We start from the raw sequence: 13,586 nt of genomic DNA, 5'->3' as shown, positions 1-13,586 counted from the left end.
CAATAATACAAACAGTGTCTTCTTCTTCTTCATGATTTTTTATTAATAAATACTGTATAGGAAATAGCTTTGACTCTCAAAATAATATAGCAATGAGAACATTTTTTTCTTCTCATTTCACATTTCATTTTTGCGTTACACTATCTGCACACAATAATCTAAAATATCTACCCAGATAAGAGATGTTCAACAGCCGTGAACGTTGAAAAAACGCTGAAAAACCAGGAGATGGACAGTTTGTGTATTTGTTCGTTACAAAAAAATTGATCGAACGATATATAGTTCGATTTTGACAGCGGAAACGCAAGTAAAGGGCTTAAATGTCAAGTTTGGTCTATGAGACACTTTCTGGTCTACGACTGCACAGTGAGGAGGTGTGGCTAGAGGATGGGGTGGGGCTAGTTAACATTCATCGCTGAATATATTAATATGTAGGGGAACGGGATGGGGAGAGTTGATACTACACCCATGGAACATTGAGCATGAATGTTCAGCACTCTGTCTTCTGAACACAGTACTCTGTGTACTGAACATCGAAGAAATAAAACACTGTCTCAATGTCTCTCCTCAAACGTTTTATCCATTATTGCGATGAATGATTTCTTTAAAGATGTTTACAAAAAGAGAACAGTCCTCTGTCCACTAACCGAATCAGCTATTTACATCTGTTTAGAAAGCAAGCATGTTATGCCGTCTCCTCTACGTACCGCACATATTTTTTCTTTAGCTTTTGTCTTCACAGAATATACATATTTACTAAATCTTCACAGTTTATTTATCATATATTAATTGTCAATAGAGTTACTGTAGTTCATCAATAATTATAGTTATCTCCATGGTGACACCGGGGGACACTCCGCCTCATGATGTCAGGGATTTATATGTAGTGAATTGTTGACTGACAGTTGTCTTTCAAACACTGTTCTCAACTGGTAAGAAATATTGTCCACTTTTTGATTGTGATTCAGTTTGCCAATTCACAGTCAGCAACCCAGAGATACACAGTTACACGTTTAAAGTTTACAGTTTTCTGGTCATTTACTTTTAATTTTCACTTGACTCTCGTTTCTCCTTCTCTTCCTTCACCAGTGCGAGGAGGTATGGTAAGTTGGTACAGGGTCTTGAGTGGTACATGTCAGACGCAATCTCCACCTCTGCACCGAGAAACGCCACCATGATTACAATAAGCCCCAGCGTGACCATAGTGAAAATCCAGAGTGTACTTTTCCACAGAAATCCTTCTAAAATGACCACCAATTCACTAGAGTCCCCATCTCTGCTACATTAGAAAATGTCCACAACGTCCTTCTCTTCCCAGACAATAGTGGTGTCCAGTTAGGGTGGTGCTTGTCCTGTGTCTTTGTGGTATATGGTGGTTGTGGGTAGGTAGTTTTTTAAGGCACTTTGAAGGTTTTTGGTTTTCACGGGAGCTCGGAGGAGACCAAGGCCAGGCCGGAGCTCTGGCGGAGTGAGGGGCCCGAGTGGACCGCTTTGGGACAGTCAGGCGTCAGGACACGTCCGTTTTCCCCCACGCTGCCTGTGATCGACAGGCGTGCCTTGTTCCTCATGGCCTCTGTGAAGGTCAGCTGGGAGGTGGTGGGAGGGGGGGCATAAAGTGAGGGACATGGGTGGGGGGAGGAAGGATAATGAGAGAGAAAGGGGAGATCGAGACAGAGAGAGGGGAGAGGTAGTGAGAAGTGGAGAGGGAGGTAGGGAGGAGAGATGAAAATAAGACGAAGACGGGGGGAACAGATAGAGAAAGAGGGAGGAGGAAAAGAACGAGGGGGAGGCAAAGAGTGAGCAAGGGGGGGAAGAAAGAGAGAAAAAAGAGGTGAGAGAGGGACAGATAAAACATGTCAGCTCATATCGACATTGGCCATGTCCGAATACTCATACTAGCGTACTACATTCCTAAACTGCATAAAATGTACTCATCGTCGCATACTATTTGTGACGTAATGTTTAGTAAAAAGTATGCAGTATGCCATGGCCGTAGCTTAATATTTTCTGTCTTATTTCCAATCTTCAATTCGTTTTTTGTTTACTTTCAAGAGAAATATCAAATCTCGAAGCTCTCCTTTTAATCCGGTTCGAATGCACTGTGGGTGTGAAATTCCTGAAACTCATTCATACTACATGAGAAGCCGAAATTAGTATGACGTCCGGGCATTTAAAGCATACTCAATTTTCTAAATGTCACATACTATAAAACTGTATTTTTTCACATACTCAAACGGCCTACTATTTAGGATGCTAGTATGGGTTTTCGGACTCTGCCACACTACAAAATGACGCTAAAAGCTCTAAGATCAGGAATCATCATGAAGATGGGTAACGTTGGGGATGAATATCGTACAGAAACTACATCCAACGTCACACCACATAATTACAGGACATCCATCAGGGCCATTCAATAATCATTTCTTATTCCGCCGCTTTATGTGTACATTTAATACACGACTTCCATTGACTACTATGGTTATTAGACAATGGATGATTCATGTGTGGGTGAGGGACCACAGGGCAGCTGACCAAGCAACAGTAAAGGGAATAAAGAGAGAGTCGAGAGAGCACCAACAGGGGACACATAACCATGTCAGACACATACTGAGACTGAGACTGTAGATCTGCAAGTCTAATATCTCTGGACCCGAGGGAAATATCTTAGAGATAGGAGTTCAAATCAATATAACTCTTAGAGGGGCAGTTATCTTCTATTTACTTTAGGCTTTAACTCCCCAATAATGTACAGTGTTATATTGCTTTATCTAGCTTTATGTGTGCATGGGGCTGTTTTCTCATTAAAACCTGTGGTTCTCCCTTCTGGTTTAGATAGAGGAGCAAGTGCCTGGGTGTCATAGTTAGGGTTGTGAAATTACAGAGACTTTCCCCAAACAATCCAGGTTGGAAGATTCATGGAATCAGGAGGAAGTACAGTAAGCAGGGAGGAAATCCTCCAACTAGCATTACCAGAAAACTTAAGCATTTTGGGGAAATCTTCCCAGATTTCCCAAAATTCTCAGAAATTCTGTTTGGAGGATTCATGGAAGGAATAAGCAGGGAGGGAATACTCCAACAGGAAATCCTCAAACGGGGATACCTGGAAAGCCTGGGAAACTACCCTGATATTCCCAGATTTCCAGAAATCCCGGTAGGAGCATTCCCAGAATCAGGGAGGAATAAGCGGGGAGGGATTCCTGCATCTGTGATTCTTATCAAATCTGGAAATTTGGAGAAAGTTTCTGGAAATTTGTAACACTCGTCAGTCAACAGCATGAGACATTGGGCTCTATTTTTGTCTGGCGCTAAGGAGACGCAAGTGTCAAATGAACATTAGTTTGCAATTTCATCATGTAAAAACTGCATTTTCCAGCTCTAATGCCAGGTTTGGCAATTTACCTGTATGTCTAACGTTGAGCTTGCTTGCGCTGAGGGAGAGGGGTGGCAATATTTGAGGCGTGTCTGTAGCCCTTTACACTCGTACCCGTATATGGGTTGAAAATTGCCTATTTGGATACGTTTAAGTACCTAAATTAGAATACCGTGGCTGTACAGTAACATGCTATACATGATGTCAGAGCTCTGGGTCTCCACTTCACAGCTCTGTATGGGTTTTGACTGACAGCCATTCTGAACTTGGGCACTGCACATGACAAGAAGTTGCCCTCATCCAACCCGCTAGTTTGCACATTGTTTGTTATCTGAGTGAGAGAAATGAAAAATGTAAGGACTCGGGTGCAACTTTCACTGGGGACATGTGGGGGTCATGTCCCCCCCACATTCTGCATTTGCATTTTTGTCCCCCCCCCCCAGTTGTATCATTGCAATGTGACACAAAATCTGGCAAGGCTGTGTTTTAGGACCACACGGACACCACAGAGCGGACTGACAGGCTGTGTGAAGGCAAAGCTTCTGGAAGCCTGGCTGGACTAGCACGGGAGAGTTGAGCATAGTTAAGTGTGTATGTGTTGTTCTTTTTCACCAAGTTGTAAAAGAGAGCATAGCAGAAACTGGCTACTCTTTAGTTGACTGATGTAGCTGGGAAGGTAACGGCTGTTTAACTTAACAGAAAAAAAAACTAGTGTTTATTCGCAGTGCTCAGTTGTAATGTAACTGACATGTAATGTTGTCTAATGTTTCATCCCGTCTCGGCTGAGGTGAATGAATAAACTACGCTAGCTAGTAGCAACCACAGCCAGATCAGCTCTAGCCTCTAGTTATCTAGATCAGCTCTAGCCTCTAGTTATCTCGATCAGCTTTAGCCTCTAGATCAGCTCTAGCCTCTAGTTATCTAGATCAGCTCTAGCCTCTAGATCAGCTCTAGCCTCTAGTTATCTCGATCAGCTCTAGCCTCTAGCAGCCAGATAGCAATATAAGGTGGCTATTATTACTATCGGACAGCTGTTGTTTGTATGGAAATGTTTTGTAGCCTTTTGTTTTGTCCCATTTCAGAACAGAAGTAAATTCACTTGGCTAGCTTTCGCTTGTTGATATACTGTTAGAGAGAGAGAGAGCTGGCCAAAAGTTGGCTAATGTTAGCTAGACATGAATCAAACAATGAAACCACTGGTTAAACGTTGAAGACTGCACTGAAAAAATGTCAGAACATCAATATGAGTTTTATTGGTCAGTATGGCAATGTAACGTTATTGATCTGTCAGTTTCCCTAACTAAATCCCTACTTTTCACAGTGATACAGTAACAAACAGCTCTAACATTACAGGCTTCACTGTCATGGTAAACAGTAGTAGAGGTCAGCCAGGACCGATTTCTTCATCCCCACCTGCTGGCTTTCTGTTCGACTCCCACCCGCTACCACCAGAACTGGTCCAACTGCAGTACCGCAGTACCGCAGTCTTATTTTAGGCTTATGTGTGACACAGCTCACTTGGCAGCCATGGTCCCAGCACTTTTTGTGGCCTACAGCCAATATCAAATGCACAAAAAGAACTTAAGAAATAGGTTACCAGAGATTCTCACATGGCCCTTATATTGTATTACTGGGCGATATCAGCCAATATGCTAGATGTAGTTTGAAGAGAGCAGAGTTGGAGAGACTTGAACTTTCTCTTGAGCTATTTTTATAGCCTACCTTTTAGGAGTGGGAAGATTTTCAGACGGGAGAAAGGGTGATCAATATTTAGGCCTATTGCTAGGCAATGTAGTAAACTATAGCCTAATAATGGGCCTATTTAGGAAGTATGTTTCTTTGGAAAGATAACTGCTCCGTGCTTCAACGCCCATGTATACATAGGCTATAGCCTACTACTCTAATTAATTGAGACCACATGCGCACCTGATCTCACAGGGATGGCTACTGACCTGGAAACAGCAAGAATGACGATAGCGACACTTGCTTCGTTTTGCATAGTCCTATAGGATACAGCTTCCCTTTTCGAAGGACGATTTGCAGGCAGAGACAAATAAATGGGTTGTTATTGAAAATGAAAAGGTGCAATGCTCGCTCACCATAGTAGCCTAACCTATGTGCGCATTGTGCCTTTTCAATGATGAATCCATTTTTTTGATTGAACTTCGACTCACGTTGGTTGAGCCACTTCTTTCCATTATCAATATTTATATATAGACACTATAGTAAACTAACTGCCACGCGATTCTCTGCCTATGTAGTCAACCTACTCTATTTCAATGAGACCACACATACTAGGCGTACTTGAACTCTCACGCCCAACTAGGAGAGGTAGGAGACTATGAGAGCTACTGTAGTTGAAACAGTGAATTTTGAGTGTATAAATAATGCGAAAAATATGTGCTTGTAATACAATATACATGCTTTTAATGTATGCTAAGGCATACAAAGCAGAAGGATGATAGTTTCCAAATAATCTGTGGGACAACACAAATATTTTCATCCCGAAGTCATCTGTCCCACCACCAGCTCCTGCCTGCAGCAACAAAAAAAAGAAGAAAAATGGCAACTGCAAGGCATCCTGCAGGAATGCAGCCCTCTAGTGCAGTCAGTACACAACATTTTACTCATCATGTCTAGCAGGATCAGATGGTGACAGGGGTCACAGCAGGGTCAGACAGCCAGGGAAGACCAGAGCTCGGATTATTTTTTTTAACAATATCAGTGAATGATAAAAAGATGGGTAGACCTACAGTAGCTACAGGTCAGCAGCTAAAGCTACAGTCTGGGATCTGGGAATAATGGTCATTTCAATTATTTAACCATTGATTCAATTCTTGGATAATATAGTGTATACACCAAGATAATTCTTTGTCATGCCTCATTTTCGGAGGACCAGATGGTGACAGGGGTCTCTGCAGGGTCAGATTTCCAAACTGTATTAAGGATTGATAGAGGAACACCTGGTATAGTGGCTTGCAAATGTATTCATCCCCCTTGGCGTTTTTCCTATTTTGTTGCATTACAACCTGTAATTTAGATAGATTTTTATTTGGATATCATGTAATGAACATACACAAAATAGTCCAAATTGGTGAAGTGAAATTAAAGAAAAGAAGGGAAAGGTGGTGTGTGCATATGTATTCACCCCCTTTGCTTTGAACCCCCTAAATAAGATCTGGTGCAACCTATTACCTTCAGAAGTCACATAATTAGTTAAATAAAGTCCACTTGTGTGCAACTAAGTGTCACACATACATATAAGTGTCACACATACATATATATACACATATATATATATACACATATATACACATCTGTTCTGAAAGGCCCCAGAATCTGCAACACTACTAAGCAAGGGGCACCACCAAGCAAGCGGCACCATGAAGACCAAGGAGCTCTCCAAACAGGTCAGGGAGAAAGTTGTGGAGAAGTACAGATCAGGGTTGGGTTATAAAAACATATCAGAAACTTTGAACATCCCACGTAGCACCATTAAATCCATTATTAAAAAATTGAAAAAATATGGCACCACAACAAACCTGACAAGAGAGGGCCAACCACCAAAACTCATGGACCAGGCAAGGAGGGCATTAATCAGAGTCGCAACAAAGAGACCAAAGATACCCTGAAGGAGATGCAAAGCTCCACAGCGGAGATTGGAGTATCTGTCAATAGGACCACTTTAAGGTGTACACTCCACAGAGCTGGGCTTTACGGAAGAGTGACCAGAAAAAAGCCTTTGCTTAAAAGAAAGAAATAAGCAAACACATTTGGTGTTTGCCAAAAGGCATGTGGGAGACTCCCAAAACATATGGAAGAAGGTCCTATGGTCAGATGAGACTAAAATTGAACTTTTTGGCCATCAAGGAATATATCTGGTGCAAACCCAACACCTCTCATCTCCCCGAGAACACCATCCCATGTTTTTCATCGACAAGGACTGGGAAACTGGTCAGAATTGAAGGAATGATGGATGGCGCTAAATACAGGGAATTTTTTGAGGGAAACTGGGACTGAGGTTCACCTTCCAGCAGGATAATGACCCTAAGCATACTGCTAAAGCAGCACTCGAGTAGTTTAAGGGGAAACATTTAAATGCCTTGGAATGGCCTAGTCAAAGCCCAGACCTCAATCAAATTGAGAGTCTGTGGTATTCGTCTCTTGTAGACTCAGGATGTTCTGTCTCCTAGAGATGAATGTATTTTGGTGCGCAAAAGTGCAAATCAATCCCAGAACAACAGCAAAGGACCTTGTGAAGATGCTGGAGGAAACAGGTACAAAAGTATCTATATCTACAGTAAAACGAGTCCTATATGAACATAACCTGAAAGGCTGCTCAGCAAGGAAGAAGCCACTGCTCCAAAACCGCCATAAAAAAAGCCAGACTACGGATTGCAACTGCACATGGGGACAAAGATCTGGATTTTTGGTGAAATGTCCTCTCGTCTGATGAAACAAAAATATAACTCTTTGGCCATAATGACCATCGTTATGTTTGGAGGAAAAAGGAGGAGGCTTGCAAACCAAAGGACACCATCCCAACCTTGAGGCACGGGGGTGGCAGTATCATTTTGTGGGGATGATTTGCTGCAGGAGGGACTGGTGCACTTCAAAAAATAGATGGCATCATGAGACAGGAAAATTACGTGGATATATTGAAGCAACATCTCAAGACATCAGTCAGGAAGTTAAAGCTTGATCTCAAATGGGTCTTCCAAAGGGACAATGACTCCAAGGATACTTCCGAAGTTGTGGGAAAATGGCTTAATAAGGACAACAAAGTCAAGGTATTGGAGTGGCCATCACAAAGCCCTGACCTCAATTTCATAGAAATGTTGTGGGCAGAACTGAAAAAGTGTGTGCAAACAAGGAGGCCTACAAACCTGACTCAGTTACAACAGCTCTGTCAGGAGGAATTTTTTGCTTCATTTTTGTTCCAAATAGAGTCTGCATATTGGGTTGTGCAAAAACGCAGGAAATTAGCTTTACGTGACACAAAAAAAATATTCGGGGAGTACCCCCAGCCAGGTTATGTCCCCCTCCACTTATGAAACCAAAGTGACACCCCTGTATTTTAAAAGATGAGAAGTTTTTAAAGATTTTTACAATAATAAATATCGTTTTGATGTCACAAGCCAAAACACCCGTTAGTCCAAATGTGCACTTCACATTTCCATATTATAAATCTCATGTAATATACAGGGTCAATGTTTATGATCACTAGGTTGATTGTACAGTAACAAGATGGCATGGCGTTATTCCCTGGGTTGCCTTGAACATAATGAGCCTGTGTTTGTTGTATTGGGAAGAAGATTTGCCTTGGACCACATCTGAAGACACTCATTACTCCATTCTATGCGCTCCATAATTACTGTCTACTTCTCTGAATTGCCTAGCGAAAGCTTATCACTGTACGATCATATTTTATAATTTAGCTAGTGATGTTGGCAATAGAACAAGCTTTCAAATTATGCCCACTTGACCCAGATTGTGATTTATAATGGACAGTTTTTGGATTGCGTAAACAAGCACAGTAGTGGTGTAAAGGCAAGGGTGCAGGGCTGTGTTCCAAAGAAAACAACTACAAGTTTGCTTGCTCTAGTTCCTCAGCTGGGAGAGCTCCATAAAGCACCTTATAGTTGAAGACTCTTCTTTTAGTCATAAAAGGGCATTGAAATGACTTAGGAACTGTGCACACTTTGGAGAGGTGTGTGGCCACTTGGAAACTCTAATTTGACCACTCACTCAAACACTTGCCAGGTTTTTTTCTTGTTGCACCTACCCCAAATTTTTCAAGAATATTCTTATCACGTTACTGAATGTATCCAGAGTATTTTCAGATTTTGTTGTCAACAAATGCGGTGAAAAGTACAGTAAATGTAAAAGGCACATAGAATCAACAGCGTTTGGATTTAGTCCTGTGTCAGGAAAACTGTTGTATTCTCAACTTTAGTCTAACATTTTCCCAGAAACTCCAAATTGTACACTTTTAATTGCTACCATGGTTATGCATATGCTTTCCATATTTTTCTGGAAGAAACATTTCAATGTAGCCCTATCCATATATGCCAGTTTCCACAAGAGTAAAGGGTTAAAAACAAGTTCATGCAGCTCTAATGGGTAGTTTTAAGACCTATAAAAAGCAGTTCTTAATGGTAAATCAGTTGATAATGGCATGGATTCTGAGAGTGGAAGCGCAGCCTATCTAGCCATGACTCACAGTGCCCATGGAAGAAAAGATGTGCCTTTTGTGCCGGTGAATCTCGTATTAGAAATATAAGAAACGATTGGCTCCCCCTCATTTTGTTTAATTTGATTAAAAACCAAGCATAACCTACCTTCCTCTTGGTCAAGGCTGGTTAAGCAGCATCGTTTTTCTTTAACCCTAATGCTTTTTCATTGTTCACTATTTAAAGGTTACCCATCCCCATTTTCAAAGAGTGCCCCTCGTCCGAAAACCAAAGACAAGCTCCTCTAAACTATTGTATTAATTTGTCCTATAATGCCATATCAAAGGCCACAAACATATTTAACATTTGAATTGGAGTTGATGACAATGCAACACACAAAAGACCATAAATACACAACTTGAAGCAACCACATATGGAGCCTGTTCTAATTGGTAAGTGAGGGGCCAAGGCTTGAAAGACCTACAACTAACTAGTTTATTCATCAAAATCCAGGCTTTTGACAGCACCAGCTACTGTGTCCATTATTAATTTGTGAATATAGCAAAAATATTTCTGGCACAACCCCGAACCTATAACGCTACCGCCAGCGCTAAGATTTATCATTGTGTTTGGTTTGTTAAAATAGAGCCCATTGTCTGCAGCCAAACAGACAATAGCGGCTGCGGCCATATTAAAGCCCCCACTGGGAAGCCAGGAGACAGACAAGGACGTCACATGACCACAAACAAGCTAATCACAAAGCAGAAGAATTAGAGGAAGCATTGCCACACAGTCAATCAGCAGCAAGGCAAGCTAGCTAGTGGCCAATAAGGGAGGTTCAACTTACAGTACCATAGAAGGGGGGCCTAGAGGGGTGGGTGGGTATGGAAGGGGCTATTCCTGTACCAGCATTATATCTTAACATCCTCATTGCTTCCGTAACCGTCGAAAACCTCACTACACGTGGCTAAGTTTTGGGTGCTTGGGGAAGGGCTGGGGCTGTGGCCGGGACTATAGCCAGGACTGTAGCCTGGACTGTGACTGGGTTGAGGGCTTGTTCTGGGGTTGGAGCAGCTGGGTTGGGGCCTGCTAGGGGTTAGGTGGTGGGGGAGGTGGTGGTGGTTTGGGTGGTGGTGTTCAGACGTCGGTGCCTCCACCTTCATTCGCTTGGCCTCGTTCCGGGACTTGTAGCAGAACTCAATGAGGGCCACCAGCATGGCCAGGCCCAGGCCCCCCACGAGGATATAGAAGACCCCCGCCACGTTGCTCAACGACAGGGCCTGAGACGACTTGTCCTGGGGCGGTTGGAGGAGAGACACAGGGCATAAAGGCAATCAGAGACGTGGCTGTGGTGGGGGGCTGAGAACACACACACATGCAAACATACTCACATTCCTACTCATATATACAGTGCCTTCGGAAAGTATTCAGACCCCTTGACTTTTTCCACATTTTGTTACGTTACAGCCTTGTTCTAAAATTGATTAAATAAAACAATTTCCTCAGCAATCTACACACAACACCCCATAATGAAAATGTGAATACAGGTTTCTATAAATGTTTGCAAATGTATAAAAAACAAAACCAGATATACCTTATTTACATTTACATTTACATTTAAGTCATTTAGCAGACGCTCAATGACTTAAATGTAAATGTAAATAAGGTATATCTGGTTTTGTTTTTCTGCATACTTACATAAATCTGATATTTCAGTAATCTAAACTGTTTCTGGGGTATTGTGGGGTATTGTGTGTAGGTTGTTGAAGGAAAATAATGATTTAATCAATTTTAGAACAAGGCTAACAAAATGTGAAAAATGTCAAGTGGTCTGAATACTTTCCGAATTCACTGCACCAGGCAAGTATATTACACATTACAACACACATGCACAAATACATAGTTGACTAATCTAAAACACACACAAACACACTTTGCCAAACTCACACACACACACATATATATATATATACACTTTCCAGTTCAGACCTGCTCTTGCTTTCAGCTCTGTGGCTACTGCTACAGCTGATATCACCATGATGTTCCCATGCCAACTAATCTAATGATGTCTTGATAAAGTGTGACTATGACATTTTTACAGCAATTCAGGAGGAAAACAATTATTCTAAATTCACTAGCTGCCTAAATGACTCAGTTGAAAATGTCCTTGGTCTCCACTCTCAAGTAGCTCCCGAGCCCTCTGTTATCTCTGCTTATAGTCATTGTGTAATTAGTCGCTGTGATTTAAGACAAAGGGTGCAGCTCTTTCACGTTTCTTATATCCCACTTTTCAGGTTAGTCGCCTGCTCCTAAAGGGGAGGCTTCCTTGTCAAAAGGAATCTGTTTAGGTTTGAGATTTTACGAAATGCTGCCTTGCATCTTATCTACTGCTGATTGGAGTGTGGGAGAGTACTTTCAAACAAGTCTTCAAAACTTGAGATCTACTTTTTAATTATACATGACAAGGAAATACACTTGACAAGTACTTTTGACCCTAAGGTGTTTACATGCTGCTTTGTTGAGGCAGGAGTTCTCTTTACATGATTGAGTATTGCCCAATGGATAAACTTACTAGAACCAATCTAGAGTGGGCTAGAATGACTGGCATACTATTCATATAAATATTTACCAGTCAAGGTAAGAGGTTCCATGCCTGTTCCACTCATTCTACTTCTATGATACTAATAATCTACCGTGACATTACAACTGCACAACTTTAATACATGCACTGCTAAGTGCACTACTAAGTATACACTACTAAGTGTGGCACAGATACAGGTGACAACCATATCAATGTGATCCTGCAGGTCTCACCATTTCATACATTGCTGTGCTGCTGCTACCACTGAATTGTGAGCATGCCTTCTAGTGGGATGTATTGTATCCCTCAGGCTACACCTTAAGTCTCTCTCTGTCCTATCTTTGTGTGTGTATGTGTGTGTGTCAGCCAGCCTACCTGCTCTCCTGCATCCCTATCCGTCTGCCTGTGTCTGTCTGTCTGCCTTCCTACCTGCCTTTCTACCTGCCTGCCTCCATGCCTTTTCTGCCTATCTTCCTATCTGTCTGTTTGCGGTGGGGTTCATCAGTGTGACAGAACAGTCAGTGAGGAGGTGTGGTCCCAGGACTTGCAGGAGACTGACCTTACTTCCTGAGGCCGTGGGTCCACACTCGCCCTTATCGTACCACCATTTGTTTTTCAGCTTGTCTAAGACGCCTGATTCACTCAGTTTCAACACGGCTAGGTTTACTGGAGTTCTTCGAAACCGCACGTGTGAGGTCGAGGGGTCGGGGAGGGGTCAGGAGGGGAAATAACATAAATAACATCATAGGACATGTTATTTTATGTTATTCAGTCAAAAATGTAAAGAGCCCATACAGAGCACTTAACAGCTGAAAGTGACGGAGACAGGGGCCCCATTGGTTTACATGTCTCTATGCTCGTGGTAGTGGAGAGGGGGCTAGGGTTTATGGGTGCCTGAGGGGCTGAGCACTACAGAAATATACATGGGGCCCCCACTGCATCGCTTTCTGGAACGGGCACATACTGCCGAGGCCTATCTCACAACAACCAATGAGAGGCTATTACTGTGAAGCTACAACTATTGGCTGAATTTTGTACCAAAGTCAACAACAATAAAAATAAAAAACAGAATTAAAAATATATATATTTATCCGTTTTTTTAACTATGGAAGTCATATTGAGATGTACATCTCTTTTTCAAGTGAGCCCCGTGAAGGACAACTTCACGTTTCGCCATAAGATGCTGTACATTTATGGCAGGCACAATGTAGTGTTTAGTGGGACTACACAATGTGACTGACTTCAAGGTATCTTCAAAAATTATTCACTTAAGCTTTAGGTTACAAATAGGTGAACAATATTAACATCTACCAAAAGCAAATATTTGTGGTTTGACAGTAATCGCTCTCAACTCGTCCAGAACTATAGTATGTGCCACTGTGGCACGTCACAACGCCACTGTTGGTCACACGATGGGTGTCGCCCCGGCAGATGCACCTGTTACCACGAGAACAGTTTTACC

The 13,586-nt window shown here is 42.1% G+C and overlaps 1 protein-coding gene across 9 annotated transcripts in view; it reads right to left on the bottom strand.

Annotated features, from left to right (window-relative positions):
* Window positions 1-397: 397 nt before the first annotated feature.
* Window positions 398-13,586, bottom strand: part of LOC124000405 (glutamate receptor 4) — a 372,689-nt gene continuing 359,500 nt past the window's right edge. For 8 of the 9 annotated variants that reach the window (XM_046306732.1, XM_046306734.1, XM_046306733.1 and 5 more), the window contains 2 exons: window positions 10,701-10,838; window positions 398-1,586 (listed from right to left, as the gene is read on the bottom strand). In XM_046306732.1, coding sequence (XP_046162688.1) covers window positions 1,422-1,586; window positions 10,701-10,838 — 303 coding nt within the window. In that variant the 3' untranslated portion in view covers window positions 398-1,421. Of the gene's footprint in view, window positions 1,587-10,700; window positions 10,839-12,683; window positions 12,799-13,586 lie in introns of all 9 variants that reach the window. The other variant, XM_046306739.1, reaches the window with a different exon arrangement.

The sequence above is a fragment of the Oncorhynchus gorbuscha genome, linkage group LG16 (genome assembly GCF_021184085.1).
Source record: "Oncorhynchus gorbuscha isolate QuinsamMale2020 ecotype Even-year linkage group LG16, OgorEven_v1.0, whole genome shotgun sequence".
NCBI lineage: Eukaryota > Metazoa > Chordata > Actinopteri > Salmoniformes > Salmonidae > Oncorhynchus > Oncorhynchus gorbuscha.
This window is presented reverse-complemented; position numbering and strand designations above follow the sequence as displayed.